Source organism: Salminus brasiliensis, chromosome 20 (genome assembly GCF_030463535.1).
Source record: "Salminus brasiliensis chromosome 20, fSalBra1.hap2, whole genome shotgun sequence".
Classification (NCBI taxonomy): domain Eukaryota; kingdom Metazoa; phylum Chordata; class Actinopteri; order Characiformes; family Bryconidae; genus Salminus; species Salminus brasiliensis.
Window position 1 is genome coordinate 33,725,210 of NC_132897.1, and position 16,683 is coordinate 33,741,892.

Genomic DNA, 16,683 nt, shown 5'->3' on the forward strand with positions numbered 1-16,683 from the left:
ATAGAAAGCTGAGAGCAGCTGAGGGCCCTAGGAATCAAGTGCACACTAGCCAAGCATTAAAAAACTGAAGTGCACACTAGTCTGGTTTATTAGAACACAAGTTTAAAAGCCCTGCAACACATACGAGCAGCTTAGCTACACAAATGCTGCCTGTCTGAGTGCTCTACAACACAAGGGCGCATGTCCAAGTCCACACTGGCCAAGTGCACTAGCTAGAATTCAAGCATGCGTCCTAGGAAGCCAAGCCTCTTGTGTTGGATGGAACTGCATATGGGGACACAAGCAAGACCACACTAGCAATGCATCCTTGAATGCAAGTGTGCACTACTGGAGCGTCTCCTAGAAAGTGTGCAGCCGGTGAGCCTCCCAGAACAAGACACGCGTCCCAATAACCCAGAACTCAAGCGCAGGTGTGGGTTTCCTCGGCGGAGCCACTGCACGCTAGCTCCAGCGCAAAGGACGCATGAGCCAAGTGCCCTAGAGCGCAAGTGCACGCTGTGGAGTTGGAACGTGTCCCGTCCGTGTCGTCAACGAGCGAAGGGGCCGTGGAGCAACAAGCGCGCAGCGTGTTTACGGTTCCGCCGCGGGGAGAAAGATGCCCTGGTGCAGACAGCAGGCCGCTGACGAGCTGGTCCGGGAGTTTTTACGCACAGGGTCCTCTGCCAGGTCGGGGTGAGCGAGAGGGAGGATGAGGAGGATGGGGAGGATGAGGAGGATGAGGCGTTTTTAGAGCCTCGGTGCGGTGGTGAAAGCACTCAGGGGCGGAGCGTGAAGCCACCTGCGTCCAGTACACAGAGCCTGAGCTAGCAGAGCTAACGGAGCTAACAGTGGAGACACTGGAGGGAGGAGGGCCAGGGAGCTTTAATTAGGACGTGTGTCCCCTGTCCTGTGGCTGAACCGTCAGACGACTGTCTAAGCCTAGCTGAGAGTCACTAACAGGGACTTACTTGTTTTAGGCAGAGGAGCTACGGTCTGCTGTAGCTTTTAGCAGGACAGGGGTGAGTGATATGGCCAGTCTGTCCAACAGAGGTGGGTAGAAACGTTTACTGGTATTCTTGCTGCTAGGACTGGTTTTAGGACTAGCACTAGTACTAGCACTAGTGCTTTTAGCTAGATGATGGTGCTCATATGTATTCACTGATCTGTCTCCTGTCTCCTTCTGTTAGCATTGTCTTTAAACAGGTTCAGGGTTCCCCTCTAATCCCAGTCCAGGTCCTCCAGCTCAGTCCGAGTTAAAGGGGAGTTTAGACTCGTCTACATTTCCGCACAGTTCAGTGTTTGAGATGTAAGCAATCACTCACAGCGAGGGTTCGGTGTGAAATTGTGTCTAACTGTAGAAAAAGCCACCGATTATGAAGTCTTTAGTTGTGGTGGATGGAACCAGGCATCAGTCGCCACGACTACGACAAAAAACACAACCTATCCGAACTAACCAGAGAGCCGGCACGTGTCTCCTGAGGCTCAGGTGGGAGGTTGATGGGGCAAATCTAATAAATAGTGGCAAATCTGAGCCAAATGGGTTTTCTTTGGGGATTATGTTTTGCCACACGACACTCAGGTATGTGAATGGCTTTTACAGGAAGGGGCGCGGTGTCTCGGGCAGCAGGCGGTGTGTTGTTGTTGAGTGTGAAGGGTGGAGGCCTAATCCACACCAGTTATCATTCACAAACATTCATAGATGTTTTCAAATTCTGTAAAATGAATCTATATGTAACCAATAGCATGAACTGTCTGTCCTGCAGGAATAAGATGGTGAAAAACTGGGGTCTGATCGGCGGGATAGCCGCTGCCATGGCCGCCGGGGTGTACGTCCTGTGGGGCCCGATCGCAGACAGGAAGAAGAAGAGGAAAGGTGAGGATCCTTTGAAGCCGTGGTCTCTGTGGCGGCTTATCGTTGACCCTAAAACGAGTGACCCTTGGTGTGTGTGGCGTTCTCTTCAGGTACGGTTCCCGGGCTGCTCAACCTGGGCAACACTTGCTTCATGAACTCGCTGCTGCAGGGGCTGGCCGCCTGCCCGTCCTTCGTGGGGTGGCTGGAAGACTTTGAGAGCCAGAGCAGCGCCAGCCTCGCCAGGCCGGAGACGGAGACGGAGACGGACACTCGGCTGTCTAGAACTCTGCTGCAGCTGCTGAAAGGTACGGCGTGTCCGAGTATCCACCCTTTACTTCTGTTTAAGACTCGCTGAAGCATCCATAAACATCCATACCCAGCGAATTGATCATTGCAGCTTCCAAAGCATCCAAAAGGAGCTCCATCATGGGGAAGCCAATGAGAGCAGAGCTTATCTGGTGTCTGAAGCGCCCTGTTTGATTCCGAGGTCTAAAAAGAGGTCGTAAAGGACTGCATTTTGTTTTTTCCAGCCCTGTCCAGTCACGAGCCCGTGGAAGACGACATGCTGGATGCCGGATGCCTTTTAGAAGCTCTCCGTCTGCACAGATGGCACATTAGCTCCTTTGAGGAACAGGTGAGCGGCCTTCCTCTCGTGGTCGGACGCCGCCCTGGTAAAATCTGCACACTCTTGTAGCTTTTGTATGTAATGTGATCTTCTTCTCAGGACGCTCATGAACTTTTCCACGTGCTCACCTCCTCTCTGGAAGAGGAGCGCGACCAGCAGCCCAAAGTCACTCACCTGTTTGACATGGAGACGCTGGAGGTAAAACCAGGAACGCAGTAATTCGTTCCTGCCTGTTGTTAAAACGCTAAAGAACGCCATGCTCACTCCTTGTCACTCCTTTATTGCAGAAGTCTGCGGAGTCCAGCGAAAAAGCCGTGAGCTGCAGGAGTCGAGGTGAGGTGCAGCCTGTTTCGCACACTTTTTTCGAGGCGCTCTTGCGTTAACGATCCCTTTCATAATGTCCTTGTGTCGTTAGGCCCGCTGCACCCCATTCCCAGCCTCTGGAGGACTCAGCACCCTTTCCATGGACGCCTAACCAGCTACATGGCCTGCAAACGCTGTGAGCGGCAGGTATTCATACAGCTTGTGTTCTCCTCCGGGTTTTTTAACAAACTAATGAATTATAATAGTTATCAGAGTTATAAAATACATATATTATAATAATTACATGATTGTAATGAGGCCAGCTTTGTTGTTGGGGATCCTCAAATGTGGTCCTGGTGGGCCACACACTTCAAGGGGACCACTGTCCTATGTACTGTTCTATCAGTACATGTTTTGTTATTCTGTTACTGATCATATGCTGTGGTTCTTATTTTTAAGAGTCCCGTGCGATACGACTCGTTCGACAGCCTCTCTCTGTCCATTCCTGCTGTTCAGTGGGTAAGTCATGCAGGCCAGGCACTGTTTTACCTTTAACCTTTACTTTCACTAAAGCCCGTGACCAGTTTGGAACAGCTGTGATTGTTGTTTGTCCGCATGTTACAGGGCCGGCCTGTTACTCTGGATCAGTGTCTTCAGCACTTCATCTCATCTGAAACCATCAAAGAGGTGGAGTGTGAAAACTGCACCAAGGTAGGCACCATGGGCCGTGTGTGTAAGGGTGGCTCTCTCGGCCCGGACCAAGATTTTTAGTCCGTCAGATTGATTTGAAGATTTGCAATCAAACCAAATGGGTGGTGAAGCGGGTGGGTCCATGATAGGTCCTGCGTGATGCATGCAATAACTAGCAGGGAACACATGTAAAAATAATAATAATAATAAAATGGATCCTTAAACGTCTTGATATCAGTGTTGCACCAGATTTTTGAATTATGTATTTTTTTGGATGTATTTAATCATTCATACCATACTAATCAGTATCTGCTATAAATGATTCAGTATCTACTATGGGCTGGTCAATATGACGATATTTTATCGTATCGTGATAAATTTTGTTATTGTTTTCCAAGTATATTGAGGATACTGTTAGTGCTTAATAAACATTGATCAGCTGCTGGTTTCATTACTAACAGAGTAACTAGACTGGTTTAATTAGATGAAGATTAAAAATCACTATTAGTATCTGATGATACTGGTGTATTTAGTCGGTAATTACATGCCACATATCGTGTCATGTGTAAATACCATACCGCCCAGCCCTGGATGCAACTACACTAAAGAATGCAGTTCTGATGGTGGCTAGTTGTGAGACACTGTGTAATTGTGTGGTAGTGTGTTGATTTGGGACACAGCCCCACTAAACTAACGCATCAGACAGAAGTAGTTGAAGCACAGAGCATGGTCAGGTCTGCACAGATATGTGGAGCTAGTGGGCAGGTGTGATAATAGATTTTGAGGGCAGGAGGGTCCCCGTGCCCGTGAAACGGACTGAGACCCACCTGCTCAGGGGGTCTCGGCCCTCGGGACCGCACCAACAGAGCGATCAAACCAGGGTTAATTTTAAATGTGCTTCTCTTTTTAACTATAAGAGTTATGCGCAATATTGTTGAATTACATAAGCTGATTTCTCCTTCTTGTGTGTGCAGACACAGACCGGAGACCTGGTGAACGGACAGGTCCTCGAGAGCCAGAGGACAACGTTCATTAAGCAGCTTAAGCTTGGAAAGGTGGATGTGCTTCTAATTCTCTCCATTCACAGCAGATTCCTATTCTGGGCCGGTCTGCCAACTGGGTGACGGTTAACCTGCGACACATTTAGAGAGAAGATCCCGTCCTAAGTGCTCTAGTGTCTGGGGTTTAATTTGGTCCAGTCAGTACAGGACTAAATCAGTGCTTTGATTGCATAAGTTGGATCCACAGACCTGTTCTCGTTTAAACCTGCAAATTGATGATTCAGTAGTTCACTTTAAGACATATTATTCAGTAGGTAATATTAATTAATCACTACATTCTTATGATGTATTCAACATCTACCATACTAATCAGTATCTGCTGTAGATTAGTCAGTATCTACCATGAATGTTTCAGTATTTACTATATACTAATCAGTATCTGCTATAGATTAGTCAGTATCTACCATGAATGTTTCAGTATTTACTATATACTAATCAGTATCTGCTATAGATTAGTCAGTATCCTATTAACTATTCAGTATTTCCTATTAATTGTTCAGTATCTACTATATATTATTTAGTATCTACTATGAATTATTAGGTATCTGCTATAAATTATTCAGTATCTCCTATGAATTATTCAGTATCCCCTATGGATTATTTAGTATCTACTATGAATTATTTAGTACCTACTATACATTATTCAGTATCCTCTATGGATTATTTAGTATCTCCTATGGAGTATTTAGTATCCCCTATGGATTATTTAGTATCTCCTATGGAGTATTTAGTATCCCCTATGGATTATTTAGTATCTCCTATGGAGTATTTAGTATCCACTGTGAATTATTTACTGTCTACTATACATTTTTCAGTATCCCCTATGGATTATTTAGTATCTACTATGAATTATTTGGTATCTGCTATACATTATTCAGTATTCCTTATGGATTATTTAGGATCCACTATGAATTATTTGGTATCTGCTATACATTATTCAGTATTCCTTATGGATTATTTAGGATCCACTATGAATTATTTGGTATCTGCTATACATTATTCAGTATTCCTTATGGATTATTTAGGATCCACTATGAATTATTTGGTATCTGCTATACATTATTCAGTATTCCTTATGGATTATTTAGGATCCACTATGAATTATTTGGTATCTGCTATACATTATTCAGTATTCCTTATGGATTATTTAGGATCCACTATGAATTATTTGGTATCTGCTATACATTATTCAGTATTCCTTATGGATTATTTAGGATCCACTATGAATTATTTGATATCTGCTATACATTATTCAGTATTCCTTATGGATTATTTAGGATCCACTATGAATTATTTGGTATCTGCTATACATTATTCAGTATTCCTTATGGATTATTTAGGATCCACTATGAATTATTTGGTATCTGCTATTCATTATTCAGTATTCCTTATGGATTATTTAGGATCCACTATGAATTATTTGATATCTGCTATACATTATTCAGTATTCCTTATGGATTATTTAGGATCCACTATGAATTATTTGGTATCTGCTATACATTATTCAGTATTCCTTATGGATTATTTAGGATCCACTATGAATTATTTGGTATCTGCTATACATTATTCAGTATTCCTTATGGATTATTTAGGATCCACTATGAATTATCTAGTATCTACTATGCATTATTCAGTATCTACTATGTTTCTGTGGTGATCAGCCGTATGCAACTGACACCACTGTACTTTTTTTAAGCTTTAAAAGATCAATTCGTCATTAGTAGACGTTGTACTGTTACGTAGTCCTGGTAAACGCTAATGTGCCTGATTTCACACGTGTAATTTGTGTATATCTGTGTGTGTCTCCTTTCTAGCTCCCCCAGTGTCTGTGTATTCACCTGCAGAGGCTGACCTGGTCCACTGAGGGCACTCCTATAAAAAGACAGGAGCATGTTCAGTTCTCCGAGTACCTGAGCATGGACCGTTATAAACACTGCAGTGCAGCTCAGAGACTACAGAAGCCCAGCAGGGCCAATAAACTCAGCAGCACTGGAGCAACAGTGGACCCACGCGACCAGACTATCGCCAACGGTCTCGGTGAGGGTCGGCAAGATGCTGCTTTCTTTTACTTTACTAAAGCAGCGGTTTGGCCAGAAATCTAATTCACACACCATCCCCTTGACCCTCAACCCGATCACGGTCACGTACACATGCATAAACACAGTGTCAGAAACCACATGAACAAGTCTGTCAGAGATTACTGAACACCTCCTTAGCTCCAGTGCCCTTGTCTGCCTAATGTAACACCACCCTAATGCCAGTGTGATGATGAGTTCCTAGATATCAGACCAGTCTAGACACCCTTGAGGCTTACGGAGGCAGCAGCTTGCAACATTTCATTGGAAAGATGTTCTAAGGCCAAAGACTTGCATGGTCCACTCTTCAGACCTCTTTATCGGTAGATGCTTCTCAGGTGTTTACACTTATCAGAGGGCTTCTGAAGGTCCATTGTAGAGACCATATTCCTCATCTTTGGTCTGTGGTGCTTCTGTTGTTGTTTAATTTGGTTTAAACCAAACCGAAACAAACCATAGTATAGATTGTGTAGTATTCCCATTCAGAAATGAGTTATTTAATGACTTAATTAACGTTGATTAATACTGTGCTTACCTTAATGTGGCTTGTTTTTCATATGAGCTATTCAGCAGTGTGTTATCACATGTCTGCAGTGTTTATTTCTTTTTTCTCACTCTTAGACCCAGAGCACCACAACAACAACAAGCCTCTTTCAAACGGAGCCTTTCCCTCTGTCTTCGTCCGCTCTCCTGGCTTCAGTCCTCAGCTCAACCTCACGTACGACTACAGGTAATCCAGTCTGTTAGACAGCACAGTATACAAGAGGTCTCTCCTGCAGCAGGAGCTCAGGTCCATTCCCCTCGGAAGTCGTATGTTGGAGCTGGGAATGATGTTAATATAATTTATATAGGTCATATAATTGTACATAACGGGTCTGACAGTCCTGCACCAGTGTTTTATGGTGAATCTAACCAAAATGCATCACACTTCTAATAATAATAATAATAATAATAATACTATTATGTATTATTATTATTACTACTATTACGTAATACTGTTGACATTCTGTGGGGCCATCTTGGATTTTTAATTCTGGGTGGGTGAGGCTCTAAAACTCTAAAACCCAGCATCCCAGTTCAGATGGAATGCAGCGCAGCTTAAAAATCCACTTCTAGACCATCTTCAGCTTTTTTTAACCATTATTCATTTATTTATTTATTTATTTATTTATTTATTTATTTTATTCATTCCTGCTCCTCCAGCTCGTCTGAGTACCTGTTCCGGCTCACAGCAGTGCTGGTACACCATGGCGACATGCACTCGGGCCACTTCATCACATACCGCCGCGGGCCCCCTTCCCCCCGCAGCCCTTCCCCTTTCAGTCCCCAGTGGTTATGGGTGTCGGACGACACAGTGCGCAAGGCCAGCCTGCAGGAGGCGCTCTCCTCCAGCGCGTACCTGCTGTTCTACGAGCGCGTGCGGAACAGGACCGGCCTGCATGCGGAGGAGTAGCCGCACACCGGCTGTTTTGCTGCTGACGTCCCGGGTCTGCTGCTGGGTACAGTCCTACCGAAACCAAGCTTGGCCCAGGCTAGCCTGAGACGTGTCGCGGACTGTTTTTGAAGGACGTAAGGAGGCCCGATGCTGCATCTTGTTCTTGTTGTTTCTTTCAGATAGAGATTAATAGAAGCATTAATAGGGAGGGTGTGACCTCCTACACCATCGAGACCACCCTTCTTGTTAGGTAGGACCCCGGCTTCTCTTCATGTTTCTAAGCATCCAAGCACAAAGACTGTTAAAAAGCGTGAAGGGAATATCCTGGTGTTTTTCAGCGTAATCTCTGTCCATCGACTCTCGTTGATACCTGGCGAAAAACTGACAGCACGTGCCCTCAAGCCTCAGATTTAACGGAGGAAGCCGATGGGGCAGTTGCTGTTGGTGTTATGATGGACTGAAAGTGAATGTGTAGCCGAAACTGTTCGTATGAAGAAAGTAGTTCCCGATACTTTCCAACCGTAATAAGGTGGACCCTGTGAAAACTCCACCTACAGCACTACGCCTCAGTTCATAACAGTTCACCGCAACCTCCTCCACCTGGAAAACGAGTCCCATCGTTGACTGAACGTCGGCTTCAAGTGGAACTTGACTTTCGCTGACTATTTGTTCAGATGTAAACAAAGGTCATTCAGAGTGGTTTAACGTGGTCCTTACACAAATATAGTCATATTGTATTTTATTAAACATACAGACGCACCAGGGAGCCTACACGTGTCCGAAAAGTTTTCTCTGGGAACTATTTTGTCTCAGACGTTCCTGCACACGTATCCCTCCACCATGAATGGATCAGAATGGAAGTCAAAATCAGCTCAAAACCATGGTTAAACGATAGCTCGGGTGTCAGGCAGTGTATTCATAACCATTTGATGTAGGGCTGCATGATTGGATTGATGCTGGAACCACATTTTCTGCAGCCCAGATTTGATGTATTGACTCTACCATAGATCTTAGACCTGTTCAGACATCTGGGTTCATTCACCTCCACTGTGAACCGGTCTGACCTGGTGAGCTTCCCACCAAACCCACCAAACCCACCAACCCCCCACTCTGAATGACTTGCTTCACATCTTAGCTACTTAATTATGCAAAGTTGGTGGAATTCCTCTTTAGGGAGGAATTGAGTACCGTGTTAAACCTAGGACGATCGCTGTGCTCCCATGTTTTTGGGAACCGGCCTACGATTTCTAGCTGCTGTTGCTAATGTTTATATGTTTATATTGGAGGCATTAGCCTGCAATAGCAACGCTAAATGACGACAAACCAACAGCCTGTGTTGGAGCGACTTCAGACCTTGGTTTTCATGGCCCGATCGGATAGTTTAGCATTAACTTGCATAGCTGCCATGATTACGTCACAGAGCTGCAAGGGGTGATCGCTTTTTTTCAGCAAGTGTGAAAGTGCGAATTTACTTTTACACTCTGGGGAATTTCTCAAATCTGGATACTCTTAAAGAGGAGTTCCACTAATTATTCAAAATTTCCTTATAATTTAACGACATGTAAAAAAAAGTCATTCAGAGTGGAGCTTTGGTTGGAAATGGTTCATTTTAGAGAAGCTAACCGACTCTTGTGCTGACTACAGTGGTGGTGGTGAAAGAAACCAGGCAGCGAACACCGATGTAGCCACGCTATTTACTCTCCAAACCCACCAGTGAACCTAAATGTGTCTTCTGACTTTTCCATGGAAGGTTGATGATGGTAAAATAGTGGCAAATCTGAAAAATTCGTTTTTTGGGGTGGGCTATTTTGCTGCCCTGCATTTATCCCTCCACCCTGAATAGATTTTAGGCCAAATTATGGTAAAACAGTGTCTCGGGCATCATGCAGTGTATTAATAAGCATTTGAGGCATTAAACTCTTAAGACCACTGTTAACGATTTCAGGAAAGTTTCTCTAGAGCGGACGTTTCAAACCGAACACCCACTCTGAATGACCTTGTTTACATCTTGAACCATTTCGACATTCAGAAAATCCTCCTAGAAAAACACAACTGCTCAAGATTAACCTATGACTGTTGTTCGTAGTGGTCTAATTGTTAGACCCCTGGTCCCAGGTCTCAGGTCCAGGGGTGTGTCGACGACTAAAGAACCAAATATAAACGTCTTCGGTGACTGATCTGTCCTTTATTCGGACCTGTTCAGAAGAGGATAGCCCACTGCCAAGTGTGCCCATGTGTAGGACTGTTCTGGGATGGGTGAAGTGACGTTGTATGATAATTGTATGTTAAGCCATTTGCACTGAGATCTATTTTTATGATGACCTTTTGCCGTGTGTATGATTGTAAGAATGAATTTTGAATGTTTTCTCACATTTAAATTATGCTAAATAAATTTCTGCAGCTTTAAAATTGTACTGCGAGTCGTCTTTTCACCGTCCTACGGTAAATCCTCTTGATTCCCAGTATATACCAGCTATTCCAGTTCTCCATAGACATTCTTAGGAATTTTGTCATTTCAAAAAGCTCATCTCAAAATATGTATTCTCAAAGTATGAGCATCTCAAAATACAAGGTGCACATTTTAAGACAACAGGTAGTTATTTCAGCATGGTAAGCTCAAGAGGTTGTCGTTATTTTCAATGCAAAGTCAAATGTTTTAAGATGCTTCATCAAAATTCAAACCGTATTAAAAATAAAAATTAAAATCCATTTTCAAATGCTATGTCAACAGCATGTATCACAATTTATCATAGTTAAAGATGCTGATTTGCAGTTCAAGCTATGATTATATAAAAAAAAACAATATTGGCAAAATGACAAAGAAGTTATTTCAAATGATAATTAAAAATGTTGAGGGCACGGTGCCAAATGCTAATTGAAATTACAATGTTGAGAAAATGCCATTATTTCAAGAAACTAAGTCAAACGTGAGGGAATTAAAATGGTAAGTAAAAATGATTGTTTCAAGAGGGTAAAACAAAATTACAGCAACAATAAAAACAAAAATTCAAGAAACTACAGGAAACTTGGAAACATTTCATTGTAAATTGTAAAGATCACAATTTAAAACAAACAATAATAAAAAAAATTAAAGCCAAAATGTTTTTTCTTTTAAGTTTTGTGAAAAAAAGCTATTTTTTCAGATCAAATTCAAGCTTGTTTGGAAGAAAAAAAAATTATTGATAAAATGTTTTTATAAAATACAAAGTCAAACTTGTCACAATTTACAAAATGTCTAATTCAAGACATAAGGTTTAAAAAAACATGAGACAATAAGCCATTATTACCAAATTTAAGCTACATTATTTCAAGTCAAACCTAAGATAAATAAAATGCTAAAACAAAAAAAAAATTGTTTTAAAATTATAGGTCAAAATTTAAGTTAAATAAATCTAAGTTAGATAAAATGTCAAACCTGAGCTTATAAATATATTTGAAATGTGACCTTTTAAAAAAATAAATAAATAAATAAATAAAATTATATATATATATATATATATATATATAAATAAGCAAGCAAGCAAAAATTATTGCAAGATAATTTATAAGTTAAAAGTTAATTTATAATTCGCCTTACAAATTTGAAGAAAAAAAGATTTTAAAAATGCCTATATTTTAAAAATATTTGTGACTTTAAACAAAAATGATGAAAATTGAAAATTCACCTTTCAATTATGAAAATAAAATATTAAAAATGCCTAAATAATAAAAAACAATATTGGAAATGTGACTTTTTAACAAAAATGCTGAAAATTCACCTTGCAATACTGATCCCGAGAAAATAAAATATTAAAAATGCCTAAATTAAAAAATATATATTTGAAATGTGACTTTTTAACAAAAAAAAAATATTGCAAGATACTAATTTCAAAATTCACCTCACAATTTTGAGAAATCGTGTAAAAATACAGGACGCTAAATCATAATTCAAGTTATGCTACAAAATATTTATATTTTTAATTATCTTCCATACTTTATTATTACATCCCTCCATAGCCCTCACTTATTATCTTGCTCTTCACTGACCTGTTCCCTACTTCCCCTCAGAACTGTGTTGAGTCTAGGGCGTAGGGAGCGAGTGAACGAGCGGACTGTTGGAACGCAGCCCTAGTCGCCACACCCGCTGCACGCTTCTTCGCCGCTAGATCCCCGTTCACATGTAGTTCGGCTGGAAGCCCTGAGTTTACGATGCCCACCAGAAGTGTGTACGTTAGAGACCCGGCCTTGCCCACCAGGTTACTGCAGCAGTATCTGATCCTACTGAAGAAATACCCGATCATCACCAAGTCCGTCACAAGGTCAGTAGATGAGCATGTTGTGCTAGTTAGCTAGCTTTTTTAACATTAATAAGGTAATTATTATGTTAATGTGTTGTGTAATAGATGTATTAGATGTAATTAAGACTTTTAAGGCTGTCTGTTGTGTAATTTTAGTTAAATTAATACGAAAAAGTGTTTAAAACTAGAGAAAGTTGCTACTTTTTGTAACTTTCCGTTCCACCTTAAATGGGGCTGCAGTTGCATTCGGGCGCCTCAGGCGCCCGAATGCAACTGCAGCCCCATTTAAGGTGGAACGGAAAGTTACAAAAAGAAACCACATTAAAAGTCATTTTAATATATTTTAAGCACTAGAACATGCCTTAAATAGCTGTAATAACTCAACCACATGTACTTTAGCACAATTTTGACTGTATTACACCATGCAAAAATACCAAAAAATCTATTTCCCCAACTTTCACCCCAACCTCAGCATTTCCTTAACTTCCTCCAAGTCCTTCCTTCATGAAGTTACAATACTACAAAATTATAAAATTGCACATTTCAGCTATGCATTAACGTTTCCACCCTGTTTTGCCCCCCCTCCTTTCTCTAAAAAAAAAAAAAAGACCTTTGCACTCCAGTCCTGCTGTTTTGGGCTGGATGGGGACCAATCAGCCCCCGTTGTTGGCCGTCTCGCCCCATTTCAAGTGAAAAGGCTCTGGAAGGGAGACTTTTAACCCCTAGTGGTGCACGCCGAGCCTTTAGGGTCTGTTTGAGATCGTCCGGAGGGTTGGTAAACCAATCGCTTGTGTTTATTCGGAAAGAAAAATTAAAGGAGTCCTTCAGCGAAAGTTAAAAGTGGCACCATCTGTGCTGGACATCTGCGGTGAACGTGTCTAGTGTGTAGGATGGTCGCGACAGGGTGGTCTGTGGAGATTTTCCGCTCTAAATACAAGGAAATGTCCTCTTTTGATGATGTAATGTGAAGGTGGGAGGAGCTTGTAGGGAATAGAACCGCTTTGGCTGCAGTTTTGAGGGAGGACAAAACTCTCAACACAAATTTGGTGTGTTTTATTAGCTTATCAGTGGCAGTCAGGGTTGGTTGAGCACCGGCAAGATGCACAGTGGTTGTATGATGTGTTTGAGTGATGCATGCTGGGTATTGTAGTTAGAGAAGTGATATGTCTGTGGCTTGTATTCGCAGTGGAATTCTGTCGGCGCTCGGGAACCTCCTGTCTCAAGCTTTGGAGTCCAAGAAAGAGCGCAAACAAGGCCGTCCAGCGAAGGAGGTGGACGTTCATGGGCCCGTCCGCTTTGCAGTATATGGGTATGGTGGTCACTGACGAGTCCAGTTGGATGCACTTGATGACGGTGGTGTGCATGTAGGCCCATACTGCAGTCCCTACTGCAGAAGACACTGAATAATTCATAATGGATACTAAATAATTCATAAATTGATTAGTTCTTATTAGGTGCTGAATCATTCAGAGTAGATACTGAATCATTTATAGTTGATATTAAATACATTATAATGGATAGTAAGTAATTCATAGTAGATCAAAAATAATGTACACTGTAAACTGATTAGTTCTTTTTAGAGACTAAATCTTTCATAGAAGGTACTGAATATTTCTTAGTAGATACTAAATAATTCATAGTGGAAACTGAGTAGTTTTATTAGATGCTGAATAATTGATAGTAGAGACTGAATAATTTATATTGTATGCTGAATAATTTATAATAGATCATACATAATTCATAGCATAAACTGATTAGTTCTTATTAGATGCTGAATCATACAAAGTAGATACTGAATAATTTATAGTGGATATTAAATAAATTATAATGGATAGTAAATAATTCATAGCATAAACTGATTCGTATTAGATACTAAATAATTCATAGAAGGTACTGATTAATTCATAGTAGATACTCAATATTTCTTAGTAGATATTGAATAATTCATAGTAGATATTGAATAATTCATAGTAGATACTGAATAATGTATAGTAGATACTCTGTTTCTTTGTAGATACTGAATAATTTATAGTGGAAACTGATTAAACTGATTAGTTTTAATTAGACACTGAATAATTGATAGAAGACACTGAATAATTTATAGTAAATACTAAATAATTCACAGTGGATATTAAATCATTCATAATGAATACCAAGTAATTCATAGTAGATGATAAATAATTCATAGTGTAAACTGATTATTAGAGGCTGAATCATTCTGTATTATTGTATTAGTGTATTATTTCTTAGTGTAAACAGTGTAAACTGATTAGTTCTTATTAGATACTGAATAGCTGATAGAAGATACTGAACAGTTCTTAGTAGATACTGAATCATTTATAGTAGATTTGAATTATTAATAGCATACATTGATTATTAGATGCTGAATCATTCAGAGTAGATACTGAATAATTCTTAGAATGTACTGAATATTTCTTTGTAGATACAGGATAATTTATGGTGGAAACTGACTAGTTCTTATTAGATACTAAATAATTCATCGAAGGTACTAAATAATTCATAGTATATACTGAATAATTCATAGTAGATATTGAACAATTGATTGTAGATACTGAATAATTGATAGTAGATATTGAGTAATTAATAGCACACCCTGATTAGTTCTTATTAGATACTGAATCATTCTTAGAAGGTACTCGGTATTTCTTAGTAGATACAGAGTAATTCATAGTGGAAACTGATTAGTTCTTATTAGATACTGAATGATTCATAGTAGATACTCAGTATTTCTTAGTAGATAGTTTTGATTAGTTTTAATTAGATGCTGAATAATTGACGGACGACACTGAATAATTTATAGTAAATTCTAAATAATTCACAGTAGATATTAAATCATTCATAATGAATACCAAGTAATTCATAGTAGATGATAAATCATTTATAGTGTAAACTGATTATTTCTTATTAGATACTGAATAGTTGATGGTAGATACTGAATAATTCAAAGTGGAAACTAATGTGTTTTAATTAGATGCTGAATAATAGATAGTAGATACTGAACAGTTCATAATAGATAATAAAAAAAATTATAATAGACACTTACTGCAGAATAGAGACTGAGTAATTCTTAGACGGGACTGATTAGTTCTTAGTAGATACAGAATTATCCTAGTAGATCCTGTTTAGTTCTTATTAGATGCTGAATAATTGGTGACTGAATATAGTTACAGTTTATTCTTTAATTGAAATAACTCTGGGGTCAAAGGTCTTGAAGGGCCAATACCATGGAAACCTATTTTCTGTGTTGTGGTTTCAGGCTGGTCATCACCGGCCCGATCAGTCATTACTTCTACCATCTTCTGGAGGTGCTGTTCCCTGCCACGGAGCCCTACTGCATGCTGAAGCGCCTGCTGCTGGAGCGCCTGGTCTTCGCCCCGGCCTTCCTCATGCTCTTCTTCGTGGTCATGAACGCTCTGGAGGTATGCAGCCCACTGTGTGAAGGACATCCAGGACATGTTTGCTTTGATGTTCTTTGCATTCTGTAAGGCCTACTCTAAACCCCGCAGGGTAAGACGACCGCCGACCTTCAGGACAAAGTTAAAGGGAGATACTGGCCCGCACTGAAGATGAACTGGAAGGTCTGGACTCCGTTTCAGTTCATCAACATCAACTACGTTCCTGTACAGGTGAGGAGCACGACTAGGGTCAGCAGGAGGGAGGGATGGGTGTAGACGTGGCTCTGATTTTACCTGAACGATCTGCTTTTCCTCTCTCTTTACAGTTTCGAGTGCTGTTTGCTAACCTGATTGCCTTGTTCTGGTACGCCTACCTCGCATCTGTAAGGAAATGAAAATCTAGGTTGACCTAAGCTGAGGTTTAGGGAGCACAGGTCAGGAAAGTACTAATGAAGCCAGGTTGTGCCTTTAAAAAAAAACTCTGTACTAAGTCGGGTATGTAGAAATCACTGCCCTCTAACATAGATTTCAGATTTCAGGTCTTCTGTGGCGGATCATTGCTGGATTACTCAGTAAAGCCAAACCTGAGTGTTTCACTGGGAGTGGGGGGGGTGGTGGTGGTAATAATTGTAGCTAATGCTAAAGCTAATGCTCTGTGCCCCAGTTGTCTGAAGGTAGCATTGTACAGCATTATGTCGTACATCATGTTCACTACAGCAAATGTCCCACTGTACTGTAAATGTTTTAATAAAAAGAATAATTTATTTGACTAATTAAAGGATGTTGAACCCGAGCGAGGAGTTGCAGTACGTTTCTACTTTTACTGTCTGATATTGTGTAGGCTCCTCTCGCACTGCCAAAAACTGCTCCCCACAAGGCCTTCGGAAGGTGTCCGGTGAATCTGGTGGCAAGACGTTTGCAGTAGATCCTGAAAGTCCTGCAAGTTGTAAGGTGGGACCTCAATGAGAGG

At 40.8% G+C, this 16,683-nt stretch overlaps 2 protein-coding genes across 4 annotated transcripts; both read left to right on the plus strand.

Moving 5' to 3' along the window:
- The first annotated feature begins 546 nt into the window (after positions 1-546).
- usp30 (ubiquitin specific peptidase 30) lies at positions 547-10,429 on the plus strand. 3 transcript variants are annotated; one of them, XM_072665236.1, is made up of 13 exons: positions 547-672; positions 1,743-1,852; positions 1,942-2,136; positions 2,362-2,465; positions 2,556-2,654; positions 2,744-2,789; positions 2,872-2,966; positions 3,219-3,278; positions 3,384-3,470; positions 4,424-4,504; positions 6,325-6,547; positions 7,207-7,315; positions 7,789-10,429. In XM_072665236.1, exons 1-13 carry the CDS (start codon positions 596-598, stop codon positions 8,036-8,038), a joined length of 1,536 nt encoding a protein of 511 aa, XP_072521337.1. In that variant the 5' UTR covers positions 547-595; the 3' UTR covers positions 8,039-10,429. The 3 variants fall into 3 exon arrangements, with proteins under 3 accessions (XP_072521337.1, XP_072521338.1, XP_072521339.1); XM_072665237.1 differs by having other exon boundaries at positions 547-666; XM_072665238.1 differs by lacking the exon at positions 547-672 and adding an exon at positions 737-1,029.
- A 1,695-nt stretch (positions 10,430-12,124) lies between these two features.
- On the plus strand, positions 12,125-16,506 carry pxmp2 (peroxisomal membrane protein 2). The gene is made up of 5 exons (XM_072664713.1): positions 12,125-12,318; positions 13,484-13,606; positions 15,575-15,737; positions 15,825-15,944; positions 16,040-16,506. The coding sequence occupies exons 1-5, from the start codon at positions 12,209-12,211 to the stop codon at positions 16,106-16,108; spliced, it is 585 nt and encodes a 194-aa protein (XP_072520814.1). The 5' UTR covers positions 12,125-12,208; the 3' UTR covers positions 16,109-16,506.
- The last annotated feature ends 177 nt before the right edge of the window (positions 16,507-16,683 follow it).